This window comes from Oncorhynchus mykiss, chromosome 7 (assembly GCF_013265735.2).
Source record: "Oncorhynchus mykiss isolate Arlee chromosome 7, USDA_OmykA_1.1, whole genome shotgun sequence".
NCBI lineage: Eukaryota > Metazoa > Chordata > Actinopteri > Salmoniformes > Salmonidae > Oncorhynchus > Oncorhynchus mykiss.
Window position 1 is genome coordinate 65,292,812 of NC_048571.1, and position 17,983 is coordinate 65,310,794.

At 44.9% G+C, this 17,983-nt stretch overlaps 2 protein-coding genes across 4 annotated transcripts in view; one reads left to right on the forward strand and one right to left on the reverse strand.

Annotated features, from left to right (window-relative positions):
- Positions 1-15,525, forward strand: LOC110528262 (dnaJ homolog subfamily C member 14). Its single transcript, XM_021610176.2, has 7 exons — positions 1-312; positions 929-2,481; positions 5,705-5,811; positions 6,190-6,309; positions 6,548-6,708; positions 7,116-7,221; positions 11,258-15,525. The coding sequence occupies exons 2-7, from the start codon at positions 1,189-1,191 to the stop codon at positions 11,577-11,579; spliced, it is 2,109 nt and encodes a 702-aa protein (XP_021465851.2). The 5' UTR covers positions 1-312; positions 929-1,188; the 3' UTR covers positions 11,580-15,525.
- LOC110528263 (inositol polyphosphate 1-phosphatase) overlaps positions 15,437-17,983 on the reverse strand; it is a 15,060-nt gene continuing 12,513 nt past the window's right edge. For all 3 annotated transcript variants that reach the window (XM_021610178.2, XM_036983849.1, XM_021610177.2), the window contains one exon: positions 15,437-17,366. In XM_021610178.2, coding sequence (XP_021465853.2) covers positions 16,862-17,366 — 505 coding nt within the window. In that variant the 3' untranslated portion in view covers positions 15,437-16,861. The remainder of the gene's footprint in view (positions 17,367-17,983) is intronic.

The window sequence follows — 17,983 nt, forward strand, 5'->3', positions numbered from 1 at the left end:
TACAGCGGAAATGAGGTTGTGGTTTGTTTCCCTCGGAAGTGCAAAATAGTAAGACAAACAACAAGGACAGCGTTAGCCAAGAACATAATAAGAAAAAACGAATATTTGAATTAGGAGAAAGGACACACTCTACTAATATAGGATAATAATAGTTTGTATTCACAATTCAATAACTAAATGTTTTTTCTACGAGAAGAATTGATCAGTTTGCCACATTTGATCATTTTATAGGAGCGACGCTTACGTTACAGGGCTCAAGCTAGCCGACATTGTATCATCTAATCTTGCCTTCCCCTTTTACGGAAGAGAAAGGTGAGTTGCGTTGGTGGTCATCTTTCCCAATGTTATTCCAGTCAGTGTTAGCAGTCAAATAGCTAAAATAACATTGTCAACAATCCACCGTTAATATTATTAAAATTACATTAGCTAGATAACTATATACGAGCAAACTAATGTTGTAAGCTAGTTAGCGTTTTAGCTACGAGACAGCTAGCTATTCGTCTCGAGACAGTTGGTCATTTTGTTCGCGACGGTGACGACATGACTTATTAGCTCGAACCTAACATTGCCCCAACTATCCTCTGATATCCCTTCCCAGTCATTTCTTGTAGAATAAATTAATTGCATTTCTAGATAGCTAGCTAGTGCAACTGCTGATAACTAGATGGCTAGCTAAAGAGTTTGGTTTATCTTTTCAAAATGTCGGCGCTGTGGATCAACTCGTTTAGTGGATATTGTGGTCATCAAATATGACATTATTGCCAATAACATGTTAGAACTTTGACAACAACAACGATTAATGCAGAATCTCCACATCCCGTTTGATTTCACTTTTCGGTATACTTTAGATTAGACCCCTAGTTCTGGTGCTTGGGAAAGTGAACGTGTTACAGGTAGGCTAATGTTTAAACTTGCTGTCTCTCCACAGGCAAGAACCAGATACAAGATGAGGCCAGTCGGGTCCAAGGATTGTAACGATTGATCCTTGATTCAATGTCTGCATTGGGTAGGGTACCTAGGACAATGATGCCTGCCATTGCAGTATTATTCAGCTGTCCTTGTCTGACTCTTTGGCCTTGCTGAGGTGTGGTGTCGGAGAAGGTGCGGTCAGTGAGAATGGATCAAGGACCCCACCTGACATGACATTGGATACTTTTTTGGAACTTTAATCAAGAGACTGGGAGGAAGATGGAGAAAGAGGTGGCTGAGAGGGAGGTGGAGATGAAGGGAGAGACGTGGACTGTAGAGGCAACTGAGGAGAGTCCTGAAGAGCTGCTCTCAGGTGTTCCTCACCTCCCATCTTCAACCGCCATGCCCGACCAGTGGGAAGTCAGAGGAGATGAGGAGGAAACTCAACAACAAGTTCCCAATAAGGAGATGACTGACTATATCAAAGTTACCCCTCAGGATATCCAATCCCCAGTCAACCAGGAGGACTCGGAAGATGTAGAAGCAGAGGATTGTGGGATTGCAGAGGACAATGAGGTCTCTCTAAGACAGGAGGGGGTGGTGTATTTGGAGAGAGAAGGAAATGAGGAGACAGAGGGTGGAGATGAAGAGGAGAGCGGAGGGAAGGAGCCAAGCCTAAACGGGGAGTCAGGCTGGAGGAACTCAGGGGCCGGAGGGAGGAGAGGCCGGTCCCGGAACAGCGGAGGGGGGGGGGCAGCCTCGGAGCAAAACACTCAGGCTACATCGTCATCCTCGTCCTCCTACCTCCCTAAAGGTTCCCTGTCGTCGGGTGGCGGTAGGCACAAGCAGACCCGGAGGCGCAACCACCACCATCAACAGGGCCGGGGCCGGCGGCGGACGGGCACCCAGCTGGCCTTGGCCTTCAGGGAGCTGCTGTCGGAGTCGCTCAGCCCCTGGTGCATCTCCTGCATCCACATGGTGGTGGAGGTCATTGTCACCATGACCCACCGATGCGGAGTGGCCGTGGAGGTCGGAGGGGTGGCCCTCTACGACCTGGGCTCACAGATGCTCAACAGGGTCACTGACGTACCGGGGATGAAGGCAGATGCCCAACGCTTGCTGGAGAGGGCGAGGTGCGCCGGCGCGGTCCTGGTGGATAAGAGTGTTCGGTTGGTGAAATGGGTCCGGAAGGCCTCCCTAACTTGCTTCGGCCTCCTCTGTGCCGTGGTACTGCTGGGGTTCCAGTGGGCCCGGTTAACGCTGGTCCGGCTGGGCGGGGAGAGGGCCCAGCGGTGGTGGATTGCCATGCAGGACTCCAAGGTATGGAGGAGGGTGGCTTCGCTGGTGGAGAGGGTCAGCAGCTGGTTCAGGAGGAGAGCCACCCAGGTGCCCCCCTTGACCCCAGATTCTCCTGGTGGAGCAGGCAGATACCAACCTGGGAAGGAGCTGGAGAGACTGCTGGCGCTGGCTCAAGTCCCTGAGGAGGAGCTGGACCCTTTTACAGTGCTGGGGGTGGAGGCCCACGCCACTGAAGCTGACCTAAAGAGGGCCTACAGACAGCTGGCTGTCCAGGTGAGTTTACGGGTGCAATGAGATGTGCATTACATCTTTTGAATACATGTGTATAAAAATGTGTGGAATTCATTAAAGGAAGAGTGTAGCGGTTATAGTCAAACACAAGCCAAAGCAGTTTTGCACTTGGCTGTGCATGGCTGCATGCATCTTTTTTTTATATCCACAATAGAGGTTGACCAATTAATTGGAATGGCCGATTAATTAGGGTCCGTTTCAAGTTTAATAACAATCGGTAATCTGTATTTCTGGACACCGATCATGGCCGATTACATTGCACTCCACGAGGAGACTGCGTGGCAGGCTGATTAAATCAAATCAAATTTTATTTGTCACATACACATGGTTAGCAGATGTTAATGCGAGTGTAGTGAAATGCTTGTGCTTCTAGTTCCGACAATGCAGTAATAACCAACAAGTAATCTAGCTAACAATTCCAAAACTACTACCTTATAGACACAAGTGTAAGGGGATAAAGAATATGTACATAAAGATATATGAATGAGTGATGGTACAGAGCGGCATAGGCAAGATACAGTAGATGGTATTGAGTACAGTATATACATATGAGATGAGTATGTAAACAAAGTGGCATAGTTAAAGTGGCTAGTGATACATGTATTACATAAAGATGCAGTAGATGATATAGAGTACAGTATATACGTATACATATGAGATGAATAATGTAGGGTATGTAAACATTATATTAGGTAGCATAGTTTACAGTGGCTAGTGATATATTTTACATCAATTCCCATTATTAAAGTGGCTGGAGTTGAGGTAGTGTGTTGGCAGCAGCCACTCAATGTTAGTGGTGGCTGTTTAACAGTCTGATGGCCTTGAGATAGAAGCTGTTTTTCAGTCTCTCGGTCCCAGCTTTGCACCTGTACTGACCTCGCCTTCTGGATGATAGCGGGGTGAACAGGCAGTGGCTTGGGTGGTTGTTGTCCTTGATGATCTTTATGGCCTTCCTGTGACATCGGGTGGTGTAGGTGTCCTGGAGGGCAGGTAGTTTGCCCCCGGTGATGCGTTGTGCAGACCTCACTACCCTCTGGAGAGCCTTACGGTTGTGGGCGGAGCAGTTGCCGTACCAGGCGGTGATACTGCCCGACAGGATGCTCTCGATTGTGCATCTGTAGAAGTTTGTGAGTGCTATTGGTGACAAGCCGAATTCTCCTCAGCCTCCTGAGGTTGAAGAGGCGCTGCTGCGCCTTCTTCACGATGCTGTCTGTGTGGGTGGACCAATTCAGTTTGTCTGTGATGTGTACGCCGAGGAACTTAAAACTTACTACCCTCTCCACTACTGTTCCATCGATGTGGATAGGGGGGGTGTTCCCTCTGCTGTTTCCTGAAGTCCACAATCATCTCCTTAGTTTTGTTGACGTTGAGTGTGAGGTTATTTTCCTGACACCACACTCCGAGGGCCCTCACCTCCTCCCTGTAGGCCGTCTCGTCGTTGTTGGTAATCAAGCCTACCACTGTTGTGTCGTCCGCAAACTTGATGATTGAGTTGGAGGCGTGCGTGGCCACGCAGTCGTGGGTGAACAGGGATTATACCTGCTGATTATACCTGTTATGCAAGTGCAGCAAGGAGCCATGGTAAGGTGCTAGCTAGTGTTAAACTTATCTTATAAAAAACAATCAATCTTAACATAATCACTAGTTAACTACACATGGTTGATGATATTACTAGTTTATCTAGCTTGTCCTGCGTTGCATATAATTGATGTGGTGCCTGTTGATTTATCATTGAATCATAGCCTACTTCACCAAACGGTTATTTAACAAGGACATTTGCGAAAAAAGCACTGTCGTTGTATCAATGTGTACCTAATCATAAACATCAACGCCTTTCTTAAAATCAATACACAAGTATAGATTTTTCAACCTGCATATTTAGTTAATATTCCCTGCTAACATGAATTTCTTTTAACTAGGGAAATTGTGTCACTTCTCTTGCGTTCTGTGCAACAGAGTCAGGCTATATGCAGCAGTTTGGGCCGCCTGGCTCGTTGCGAACTAATTTGCCAGAATTTTACGTAATTATGACATAACATTGCACAACCTTCAATGTAACAGGAATATTTAGTTTTATGGATGCCACCCTTTAGATAAAATATGGAACGGTTCCGTATTTCACTGAAAGAATAAACCTTTTGTTTTCGAAATGATAGTTTCTGGATTTGACCATGTTAATGACATAAGGCTCATATTTCTGTGTGTTATGTTATAATTAAATCTATGATTTGATAGAGCAGTCTGACTGAGCGGTGGTAGGCAGCAGCAGGCTCGTAAGCATTCATTCAAACAGCACTTTCGTGCGTTTGCCAGCAGCTCGTCCCTGTGCTTCAAGCATTGAGCTATTTATGACTTCAAGCCTATCAACTCCCGAGATTAGGCTGGTGTAACCGATGTGAAATGGCTAGCTAGTTAGTGGGGTGCGCACTAATCACATTTCAATCGGTGATGTAACTCGCTCTGAGACCTTGAAGTAGTTGTTAACCTTGCTTTGCGAGGGCTGCGGCTTTTGTGGAGCGATGGGTAGCGATGCTTCGAGGGTGGCTGTTGTCGATGTGTTCCTGGTTTGAGCCAAGGTAGGGGCGAGGAGAGGGACGGAAGCTATACTGTTACGCTGGCAATACTAAAGTGCCTATAAGAACATCCAATAGTCAAAGGTTAATGAAATACAAATGGTATAGAGAGAAATAGTCCGATAATTCCTATAATAGCTACAACCTAAAACTTCTTACCTGGGAATATTGAAGACTCATGTTAAAAGGAACCACCAGCTTTCATATCTTCTCGTGTTCTGAGCAAGGAACTTAAACGTTAGCTTTTTTACATGGCACATATTGCACTTTTACTTTCTTCTCCAACACTTTTTTTTTTGCATTATTTAAACCAATTGAACATGTTTCATTATTTATTTGAGGCTAAATTGATTTTGATGTATTATATTAAGTTAAAATAAGTGTTCATTCAGTATTGTTGTAATTGTCATTATTACAAATAAATACATTTAAGAAATTGTCAGATTAATCGGTATTGGCTTTTTTGGTCCTCCAATAATTGGTATCGGCGTTAAAAAATCATAATCGGTCGACCTCTAATCCACAATATAAAATGTAATCAGAAAATGACTAGAAGTAGTCTCTTCCTTAGTTTTTCTCTCTCTTCCATTATGTTTTCTGCTGTACCCTTCTGTTTGTATTTCATTTTTCAGGTCCATCCAGACAAGAACAAGCACCCACGTGCTGGGGAGGCCTTTAAGGTGCTGAGGGCTGCCTGGGACATCGTCAGTAACCCAGAAACACGGAGGGAATACGAGCTGTGAGTTGAAGACGCACAAGCTACTGGACCAGTACTTATATGAAATGCAAGAAACTATGATCACATGACTTCACCTTTAACAAAAACATCTGAAGTTAGAACTCAGGCCTCTCACAATAGGATTACATATGGAGAAGCATTCCTTAACTGTGGTCCTTAGCATGTTATAGTCAATTTAAAGGCCTGTGGGATGTTTAGTTTAGTTCCTCAGTAACCCAGACACATGGAGAGAATACGTGATTAGTAGAAGGCACACAAACTGGACTATTACTTAATTAAAATGAAATAAACCGTGATCAAATGACTGCACTGAAGGCCGGTGGGATGTTTGGTGTAGTTGATATGGCTTTGACTTTTGTTTCCCTGCTCCTCCCTCAGGAAGCGCATGGCGAAGACGGAACTCTCCAAGTCGATGAATGAGTTCCTCACCAAACTGCAGGATGACCTGAAGGAAGCTATGAACACTATGATGTGCACCAAGTGTGAGGGCAAGCACAGGTACGTCACTGACAGAATTAATATCTGTAATATTTGAATCTATTAATAATCTATTAATAATATCTGTATCATACTTTTATAACCAGACTATTGTGAAAGTGAGGGATTGGAATAGTAATATAATTTACCTATCCTGACTACTCCCAATCACTAAAATTGTATTTGTACATTTTGCTGCTTACAAAATAATTAGTTACATACAAAAAGCTCAGGCCCTGACTCCTCCCTGTGTGTGCAGGAGGTTTGAGATGGACCGGGAGCCTGCGGAGGCTCGGTTCTGTGCAGAGTGTAACAGACGCCACAGCGCCGAGGAGGGAGACCTGTGGGCTGAGTCCAGCATGCTGGGCCTACGCATCACATACTTTGCCTGCATGGATGGCAAGGTCTACGACATCACAGGTACTGGCTTGACAATGACAGTTTTTGAGAGCTTCAAAACTGTAATGCATTGTGGGTACAAGTTATTTATGCTGCGCTGTGATTTGTAGATCAGTCAGTCTGCAATCGCCACTGTCGAACAAGCCCATTGCTTTGACAAGCTGTGTAATGACACCCACATGGATAGTTAGGCTCTCATCTGTGCTAATGCAATACTGTGTATTGACTTAATGTTTCTGTTTCATCTGTAAACTAAAAGCACTCTTAACAAGCCAACTGACAGGCTCAAGAGCTCTACAACTAAATTGAATTCTAAGCTGCTAAATAATGTTAAGATACCTAAAGTCAGACTGACTATTTCTCCTTGCCGCTTGCTTCAGTACTGTCACATTGATTAATTTGTCACCTTTTCCGCTCCCACATTTCAGAGTGGGCCGGCTGCCAGAGGATAGGAATCTCCCCAGACACACACCGCGTTCCCTACCACATCTCCTTCGGATCCAAGAACAACAGCAACTCCACGCAGCGCCACAGGTAGGTCCCAGGGCACTGAGGGTTGCGTTCCAATCTAATTTTCCTCCTGAAGTTTGCAATCGTAAACTAATCCACACTAATGTAAAATGATTGTATTGGTGTCTGCATGGGCTAGAGGGAGTTTCCATATATACCAGTCATATCCTTTCAAATTTATGAAGGGAAGGGAACAAGTGCATATTTCGTGAGAAAGGAGAGATTATTGGGATACAACCTAGGTGTTATGTAACCAACCGTCTAAAAGACCACAGAGGCCTAAATTAGATTGTTCTCTGAAATACAATTACGCTCTGGTCAGTGCAGGTTCTCCTGCATGTGAAAGAGTTACATATTTATGGACAGAGATTAGTTTTGGAGCTCCAGATTATTAAGCATCTCTGATGCTTGTGAATGATGCCTCCTCTTGGCCAAGGCAAAAGAGGCAACAATCTCAATGTGACTTGCATCAGGGTTAACTATAAGCTAGATCAGGGATGGGGGTGGGGCCACAAAAAATCTGAACTCATTATGAGAGGCCGCAGTTGCTCGCGGGTCTGCGTACCCACATGAGACTGAGTTAATTTTTTGGGGGGGTGGGATTGATCCAAGGCCATTTGGCCCACGTGCCCCCGGTTGCCCAACCCTAGTGGGCTAGATGGAAATAGAATGAATGTAACCAATCAAATTTATTGATATATACCTAGAGAGGAACCAGGCTATGAGGGGTGGCCAGTCCTCTTCTGGCTGTGCCGGGTGGAGATTATAACACAACATGGCCAAGATGTTAAAATGTTCATAAATTACCAGCATGGTCAAATAATAATAATCACAGTAGTTGTTGAGGGTGCAGCAAGTCAGCACCTCAGGAGTAAATGTCAGTTGGCTTTTCATAGCCGATCATTAGGAGTATCTCTACCGCTCCTGCTGTCTCTAGAGAGTTGAAAACAGCAGGTCTGGGACAGGTAGCACATCCGGTGAACAGGTCAGGGTTCCATAGCCGCAGGCAGAACAGTTGAAACTGGAGCAGCAGCACGGCCAGGTGGACTGGGGACAGCAAGGAGTCATCATGCCAGGTAGTCCTGAGGCATGGTCCTAGGGCTCAGGTCCTCCTCCTCCGAGAGAGAATTAGAGAGAGCATACATAAATTCACACAGGACACCGGATAAGACAGGAGAAGTACTCCAGATATAACAAACTAACCCTAGCCCCCCGACACAAACTACTGCAGCATAAATACTGGAGGCTGAGACAGGAGGGGTCAGGAGACACTGTGGCCCCATCCAATGATACCCCCGGACAGGGCCAAACAGGAAGGATATAACCCCACCCACTTTGCCAAAGCACAGCCCCCACACCACTAGAGGGATATCTTCAACCACCAACTTACCATCCTGAGACAAGGCCGAGTATAGCCCACAAAGATCTCCGCCACGGCACAACCCAAGGGGGGTGCCAACCCAGACAGGAAGATCACGTCAGTGACTCAACCCACTCAAGTGACGCACCCCTCCTAAGGACGGCATGGAAGAGCACCGGCATAGAAGAGATGAGTCTTCAGTAAAGACTTAAAGGTTGAGATCGAGTCTGCGTCTCTCACATGGGTAGGCAGACCATTCCATAAAAATGGAGCTCTATAGGAGAAAGCCCTGCCTCCAGCTGTTTGTTTAGAAATTCTAGGGACAATTAGGAGGCCTGCTTCTTGTGACCGTAGCGTACGTGTAGGTATGTACGGCAGGACCAAATTGGAAAGATAGGTAGGAGCAAGCCCATGTAATGCTTAGTATGTTAGCAGTAAAACCTTGACATCAGCCCTTGCCTTAACAGGAAGCCAGTGTAGGGAGGCTAGCACTGGAGTAATATGATCAAATTTTTTGTTTCTAGTCAGGATTCTAGCAGCTGTATTTGGCACTAACTGAAGTTTATTTGGTGCTTTATCCGGGTATCCGGAAAGTAGAGCATTGCGGTAGTCTAACCTAGAAGTAACAAAAGCATGGATTAATTTATTTTTCTGCATCTTAGGACAGAAAGGTTCTGATTTTGCCTCCCGGGTGGCGCAGTGGTTAAGGGCGCTGTACTGCAGCGCCAGCTGTGCCATCAGAGTCCTGGGTTCGCGCCCAGGCTCTGTCGTAACCGGCCGCGACCGGGAGGTCCGTGGGGCGACGCACAATTGGCCTAGCGTCGCCCGGGTTAGGGAGGGCTTGGTCGGTAGGGGTGTCCTTGTCTCATCGCGCACCAGCGACTCCTGTGGCGGGCTGGGCGCAGTGTACGCTAGCCAAGGTGGCCAGGTGCACGGTGTTTCCTCCGGCGCATTGGTACGGCTGGCTTCCGGGTTGGATGTGCGCTGTGTTAAAGAAGCAGCGGCTTGGTTGGTTGTGTATCGGAGGACGCATGACTTTCAACCTTCGTCTCTCCCGAGCCCGTACGGGAGTTGTAGCGATGAGACAAGATAGTAGCTACTACACAATTGGATACTACGAAATTGGGGAGAAAAAAGGGGTAAAATAAAAAAAAAAAAAGAAAGGTTCTGATTGGACTGATTGGACGGATGCAGAGCCTCGGTCTGACGCCATTAAAAGGTCATTTACCACCTTCACAAGTGCAGTCTCAGTGCTATGATGGGGTCTAAAACCAGACTGAAGCATTTCGTATACATTGTTTGTCTTCAGGAAGGCAGTGAGTTGAGGCGCAACAGCTTTTTTTTTTTTAAATTGAGAGGAATGGAAGATTCGATATAGGCCGAATCGTTTTTTTTATATTTTCTGGGTCAAAGTTTGGCTTTTTCAAGAGAGGCTTTATTACTGGCACTTTTAGTGAGTTTGGTACACATCCGGTGGATAGAGAGCCGTTTATTATTGTTACGCACGCATCTATGAAGAGGGAACGCAACACCCTGCTACAACTAAACTCTCCGTGAAGCGAAAAAGGTATGGACTGTAGGTGCGAGTAAGGATGACAACAGGCAGAATGTGGTACCGTTTACAAGGACTTTATTCCTTTACACGGTAATATAGGGAAAAGGGGCTGGACGGAACCAAAGCAAAGAAAGTAAATCTCAAAGCCCCCCCCCCCTCTCCTATCTTACCTGCCTACCCACTACTTACCTAATTTAGCACCACCTGGTGCTCTAACCAAAATACAGGGGGTGGTCCGCCCAGGTCTTACCTAGTGTGCCTAGACAGTGAATATACTACGGGTATATGTATGCCCGTGGGCCTCTTGCCTAAACACTCCCAAGGTGCCTTCCCCTTTCCCCCTGGGAACAAATGAAACAGAATATTAAACAATTTTACAAACAAACTAAGAAACAAAGGACATCAACTAAGCTCTACCTGAGCAACAAACTCACAGAACATACCAACTTCCCAGCAATGAACTATGAATGAATTATCTAGCAAAATCTCTGCAATGACCTCCCAGAAAAAAAAAATAGCTATCAAAAAACTCTCTCAGCAATCCCTACCTCCAAAATCTCTCTCTCCTGAACAGAACACTGGCTTTTATATAGCTTCAGAACGAATGGGTAATTGGAGACAGCTGTGTCTTGACGAGGGGGCGGGGTCAGCTCTCCAATTAGCCCTGGAGTCGACCAATCAGTAGTTGGAGTAGGGTCCGGTATGCAGCTTGAAGGTTTAGAGTCCATGATTATTTTCATCATTGTGTCAAGAGATATAGTACTAAAACACTTGAGTGTCTCTCTTGATCCTAGGTCTTGGCAGAGTTGTGCAGACTCAGGACAACTGAGCTTTGGAGGAATACGCAGATTTAAAGAGGAGTCCGTAATTTGCTTTATAATGATCATGATCTTTTCCTCAAAGAAGTTCATGAATATATTACTGCTGAAGTGAAAGCCATCCTCTCTTGGGGAATGCTGCTTTTTAGTTAGCTTTGCGAAAAAAGAAATGAATGAAAGGCTATCCAAGGCTCTGATGGTTTTTTGTTTCTCCCGTGAATAAAACTCAGACACCGAGTGCTCCTTTTTCTTGATTTTCCTGGAGTCACCTGTTGAATGTTTTTTTGTTTTTTTAAATTAATGTAACTCTCCTTTCATGATCTCCAGGACACCTCCAGGCCCAGAGCACCCTCCTCCAGGCCCGACCAACCCTGCTGACCTGCAGGACTTTTTCAACCGCATCTTCCAGGGGGGACCTCCCCCTGATATGGCTGCCAACGGGGGTTTCTTTCCCTCAGGACCGCCCCCCCATCACCCCTCTGGTGCTGGACTGGGACCTAGTGGACCTTTTTCCCCTCCTCCACCTCAGACTGGCTTCTTCATGCCTCCTGGGGGGCCCCGGCCAGAACCCAGCGATACGTGGGCTGAGAGCGGAGGCAAACCTCCACCCCGCAGGAAGAAGAAGGTCCGCAAGCCCTTCCAGAGGTGAGAGTGGCCATTGTTGTGATACGTCATCATAGCAACACAGGGACACTCTACACATGGCCATATCTGTCTTCTTGCTTGTCTGTCAGCGAGCCCGGACCTCCCCTTACTGTACATGAGTCGAAGGATCACTCGAGCTCAGGAAGATTCACACTGGTCGGGGCTACCACCCGAATCAATGACTGACAACACATAGGTCCCAAGCCAGAGATGAGACTGGACCATGTACAAGAAGAAGAAACTAACTCCGTTTAAGTATATTTGGGGTAAGGAGGTGGCAGTATTTCTGCTTCTCCCACTCTCATTTGTTTTCTTCTTTGATGAAACAGCTGTAGCCATGCCACTGAAATCACAAGCCTATTGCTTATAATGCAAACACATTTCCTTAGGTCTTACTTTCCTGCACAATTCTGCATACACAATTACATGCCATTGGACTCTTTTAGTCCTTGAGACTTTTGTGGTACATTTTTGGGGATATGGTAATGTAATATTGCTTCAGGTCTCTGTGCATTTGTGTTTGAGAGGGACATTGCTAGAAGAAGCCAATCAGAATTGATTCATTTCTGAATTTAACTGCTCAAGCTGAATCCTGTGAGAAGACTGTCCAGAGAGAGGGCTCCTCTGCCTGTTACTGCTTGTACACATCCTTCCTTCCACCTGTTGCCTTCTTTGATCAATTGTTAGGTTATCATTTGAGCAACTGCTTTTCTGCCATTTTTATTGCTTTGAATGAAGTTAGAGTGAAAGTTTGTCACTAATTTATATTGGGAAGTAGGTTTGTGGGGAATGCTTTTGCACCTGAATTAGAGTGCAAGTATTCTCCCTGCCAAACATAGATACACTGCTCGTTGAACATCTTATTCAAAAATCATTGGCACTAATATGGAGTTGGTCCCCCTTTGCTGTTATAACAGCCTCCACTCTTTCACTAGATGTTGGAACATTGCTGCGGGGACTTGCTTCCATTCAGCCACGAGCATTAGTTAGGTCGGGCACTGATGTTGGGCGATTAGGCTGGCTCGCAGTCGGCGTTCCTATTCATCCCAAGATGTTTTATGGAGTTGAGGTCGGGGCTCTGTGCAGGCCAGTCAAGTTCTTCCACACTGATCTCGACAAACCATTTCTGTATGGGCCTTGTTTTGTGCACGGGGGTATTGTCATGCTGAAAAATAAAAGGGCCTTCCATAAACTTTTGCCACAAAGTTGGAAGCATAGAATCGTCTAGAATGGCCTTGTATGCTGAAGCGTTAGATTTCCCTTTACTGGAACTGAGGGGCCTAGCCTGAAACATGAAAAAGAACCTCGAACCATTATTCCTTCTCCACCTTTACAGTTGGCACTATGCATTCGGGTAGGTAGCGTTCTCCTGGCAGATGATGAAGCGTGATTGACGTTGCTTCCGGAGGTAGTTTGGAACTTGGTAGTGAGTGTTGCAACCATGATGCTACGCGCTTCAACACTCAGCAGTCCCATTCTGTGAGCTTGTGTGGCCTACCACTTTGCGGCTGAACTGTTGTTGCTGGTAGATGTTTCCACTTCTCAATCACAGCATTTACAGTTGACCGGGGCAGCTCTAGCAGGGTAGAAATTTGACAAACTGACTTGTTGGAAAGGTGGCATCATATGATGGTGCCTTGTTGAAAGTCACTTAGCTCTGTAGTATGAGCCATTCCACTGCCAATGGCTATGTGCTCGATTTTATACACCCCTCAGCAACGGGTGTGGCTGAAATTGCTGAATTCATTAATTTGAAAAGGCATCCACATACTCTTGGCCATGTAGTGTATCAACTCTGTCTAGCTACAGTGAATACTGTATGTTTAATCTGTCTCTCAACACATTGAAGCCCACTTAGAATCACTTTGAGGCATCAGAGGTTAGCAGGTTCATATTCAAATCCAGACGGTTATATTGTGAGTCAAGGACCTAGGCTATTTACTGCTTGCAGTCCCTAAGTATTGGTGTGAAACATCAGTGTTCAGTTGATTTTGTAGTAAAGTTGATTTCAGATGGATGGATGAATGGATTTCAGATGGATGAATGGACAATGTTTGTTTTGTGAGTTATGTGGATTAAATTCCATCTTCAAGTTCCGACTCTCACAAGACATGTGAATGCTGGATAATTCCAATGGAGCAGAAACCAGGGGACCTGTCTAGAAGGCATCGTGTTGTTCCTGTGGCTCAAGAGAATGTCAAGATGCAATCCACCCCGAATTGCATCTTGATACCCTTTAAGATTGGAGGTGACTGAACTTCCATTGAGAACACAATGACTAGCAGTGCACAATATTGTTATCAGAGATTAGTCTTTGGCAGATACTTACCAACAGTTTAAAGGTTGGTTGAATGACGGGGGAGCTGAATATCAAGACTAACAGTCCTACCACCACTTTTTATTTTTAAAAAAAGCTACCACTGCCCTCTTTTGCCCCTTTCTCATTAGTCAGTATGCTCCAGATTGAAGAGGGATAGTATTCAGATCTCATTAGTCAGTATGCTCCAGATTGAAGAGGGATAGTATTCAGATCTCATTAGTCAGTATGCTCCAGATTGAAGAGGGATAGTATTCAGATCTCATTAGTCAGTATGCTCCAGATTGAAGAGGGATAGTATTCAGATCTCATTAGTCAGTATGCTCCAGATTGAAGAGGGATAGTATTCAGATCTCATTAGTCAGTATGCTCCAGATTGAAGAGGGATAGTATTCAGATCTCATTAGTCAGTATGCTCCAGATTGAAGAGGGATTGTATTCAGATCTCATTAGTCAGTATGCTCCAGATTGAAGAGGGATAGTATTCAGATCTCATTAGTCAGTATGCTCCAGATTGAAGAGGGATAGTATTCAGATCTCATTAGTCAGTATGCTCCAGATTGAAGAGGGATAGTATTCAGATCTCATTAGTCAGTATGCTCCAGATTGAAGAGGGATAGTATTCAGATCTCATTAGTCAGTATGCTCCAGATTGAAGAGGGATAGTATTCAGATCTCATTAGTCAGTATGCTCCAGATTGAAGAGGGATAGTATTCAGATCTCATTAGTCAGTATGCTCCAGATTGAAGAGGGATAGTATTCAGATCTCTAACAATCTGCCTGTACTCATTATGGCAAATCATTGTGTTTTTCCTGTGGAGATACAGTATTTGAAATAAATGTGGTGAAAGTTGATCATCTAATTCCTTTTATAAGCCACAGGTCTAGCTAGGTTCCAGTGAAGGAGATAAAACATTCAAACGTTAATAGGTCTGATTCCATATTTATCGATAACCCCAGAGTAGCAGCGCTGATCTAGGTTCAGGCCTTTCCATGTAATCTTATTCATTAGGATCAAAAAGGCTAAATTGATCCTAGATTAGTACTCCTACTCTAAGACGCTTTATGAATATGTGCCCTGCCCAGGTATCGGTTCCATTTTACCTTTTTGATTTGTGTTATTCTGTGGATGTTGGGAGATGGGTTGTAGCTTTGATTTAAAGGGCCTAGGTCCCTTGTTGCGCATGTTTATTTGTTCTCCTTGAAGTGAAATGTTTTCAGTGCAATTGTCCACTTGCTTTTTATTTTTTTATGGAGGTATTAGAGGTTTAATTTAACCTGTTTTAGTCTGAATTGTCAATACTGTCAGATTGTTAGATACCCTAGTTGACTTGAGAATGTATGGCTTAAGTAGCAGTCTAAAGCGGCAAGTCAACTAAGGGCTCCCAACGTGGAAGAAGAGCCAATATCGCAGATTCTAATTTGTTCTTGAGATATTTTTAAACAGTATATGCAAAAACAAATATTGCAAAAAAATCTGACAATCAGGGTTAAATGTGCGGGGCACTTGCATTTTTTTCAGTTTTTTGGGTAGGAAAGTGAGTTTGCTGGCAAGAGTTTATTACAATTGTGAAACATCAGTGTTGATTTTCTTTTTGTCTGGATTTCATAGTAAAGTTGATTTCAGATGGATGAATGGACTTTCATTGTTTTGTAGATTGAATTCCGTCTTCAAATTCTGACTCACAAGACAGGAGAATGCTGGATAATTCCAATGGAGCAGAAACCAGGGGACCTGCTAATGGCACTTCTGGAGCACACTCATGAAATGGCGTTTTACAATACACAAATTTTAAACATACAGTAGATCAAACCAGTCTTTATACACAAGTGGTCCACAACACAGACCTGAGTGGTTGTCATGCCTTTCTGGTGGAAGACCATAGACAGCCATATTTAGTAATGACAACCACTTTGGACCACATCCCAATAGATTCTTGGGTGTGCAAGTGATAGTTGTGGAAAATAATAAAAAATGAATCTCCACACCACCCCCTGGGTACAGGACAGGTGGACTTATGTTGAAAAAAACCTAATCCTGTCACTATTTTTATTCTATAAATGGAGTACCTGACTAGGTTTAAATACCCCTGAATTCTGCTACATCTCCATAGATCCACTAACCTGGCTGTGTGACAGTTCCCCTCCTTTCCTTAAAGGGGTTTAATCCTTAATTTACAGTAAATGAACACTAGCCCCCGTTTCATTGTTGATTGCTGCACCTCGTGTTTTTCCATCCTCTGCTCTGATTTATCCTAAGTCATACAGCTAGAGCTATGGAAAGTCTAAAATGCACCTCTTTTCCATAAAAGGCCTTTTCTGGGCCGCTGCAGATTCCCAGAAGCCAGTTTGAGTCCTCTCCGCTCTCGCCTCTCACACACCATTAGTGCTTCTGTCAAGGGGGGACACTTGGGATATTTACTATGTCTCCCTGTTCCACTATACCACAACTTCAACTAGGCCATCAAGTAATATTCAGGTAAGTCCAACAGAGATCCTTAACCAATCAAAAGCAGGGTTATAGCCATGTGCCACTGAGACAAAAAGCATGTTTCAGCTACGCAGTGTGTGCTACTGTTCCCTGAACCATGCTTGTTCCCATTCATACCAGTCTCTCGATTCTGATTATCTTGCTTTGGAATAAGTTTTACTTAAACAGCACCCAGGTCTTTCCTGAAGTTAGATTTGTTTGCCACCAACACACTTCCTGTCAATGAGAAAACCAGTAACTGTAGAAGTTAGAGGCAGCTTAATCCTTTACGAAACACCTTTAACATACCAGCTACTGTAGATAGTTTAACCATTTTACATTCCTTACTATATATTTACATCTAGCTTTTACAAAATAACTGACAGCATAGATTTTTTAAAAACACAACTCCTCCAAAAATTGACATATTAAGCAGCATGTCCCTATAAGCAATGATACTGCTACTTGTGCCCTTCACCATAATCAATGCCTCTTCCTTTAAAACTTGCCTTTCAGTTCCCCAATAACCCTATGAAGCATTTGACAGTCTAGGTAGGCCACCAGGCCACCCTGGTTGGCCCAGCGGTCTGCCCCAGGGCTCTCTGAGTGGGATTGGTGGTAGGTCAGTTCCCCCTGGTCATGGTGCCCCCCCTCACAGTGGCCGAAGCGGAGGCACTCTTTAAGGTCCAGCATCCCCCCACCCAGTGCAAGGAGCAGGGCATGGGGGCCGCAGGAGTCCCACTTGAAGGTGCTGCCTTCTGAGAGGACGTAGATGTCAGCTAGGCCCAGGATCACACACAGGATCTTGTATCCGGCCCCCGAGGCATACATCAGCCTGTCAGGCCCACACAGAGGGGCCAAGGCCTCCTTCACCGCCTGCTTCTCACTGGAGCTCAGCACCACCGATAGTCCTGGACACTCCGCAGGTCTTTCTTTAGGTCGAAGCACCGAGCAGGCTTTGACACTCCCACATGACACACCCCAGAAATGCTTCCCCTTCCAGCTGCAACAAATATGCACATCACATCAACCATATGTCATTAAAGGAAGCTTAGATGGTGAGGTCTGAGCATTACTAAGTATGTTAAATACTGTGTTAAAACCTGTTAAGGATATGGCAGACATACGCCCCCTTTGGAGAGATTGGGTACCCCTAGTAAACTGGAAAAAAAATCTGTCAAATTGTTAATATATGCAAATAAAAATTATTATTGGATCGAAAACACTCTAAAGATTCTAAAACCGTTGGAATTATGTCTGTAAGTATAGCAGAACTCACAGGGCAGGCATTCTTCCAAACTAGTTTTTGTGGCCATGAAAGTTGGAGCAACTTTGACGTCATGGCCCCCACCCTTCCCAACCAGCTATGATTCTGGGGACACTTTCTATCTCTTCCGCTAGATGTCCTCTTTCATTAGAGCTTCAAACCGTTCAAATCCCGCGAGAATTGACCCTATGGGGAAATGAAATTAGTGCGTGCCACGAGAGAATAGGCTGTGCGTATGGGCGCGAATTGGTCCCAGCCATTCCTTTGTTTCCAGCACTCAAGAGAAGGGCAGACGATGGCCGATTGAATTGAAGTTTGTTTTGCACGTCTAAAACATCATAAAGCTTGCTTCT

Excerpts from the sequence above, each read along its gene's own strand:
- LOC110528262 (XM_021610176.2), top strand. The coding sequence starts at position 1,189 with ATGGAGAAAGAGGTGGCTGAGAGGGAGGTGGAGATGAAGGGAGAGACG. Across the intron at positions 5,812-6,189 it reads ACACGGAGGGAATACGAGCT|GAAGCGCATGGCGAAGACGG; the intron begins GTGAGTTGAAGA and ends CTCCTCCCTCAG. Across the intron at positions 7,222-11,257 it reads AACTCCACGCAGCGCCACAG|GACACCTCCAGGCCCAGAGC; the intron begins GTAGGTCCCAGG and ends CATGATCTCCAG.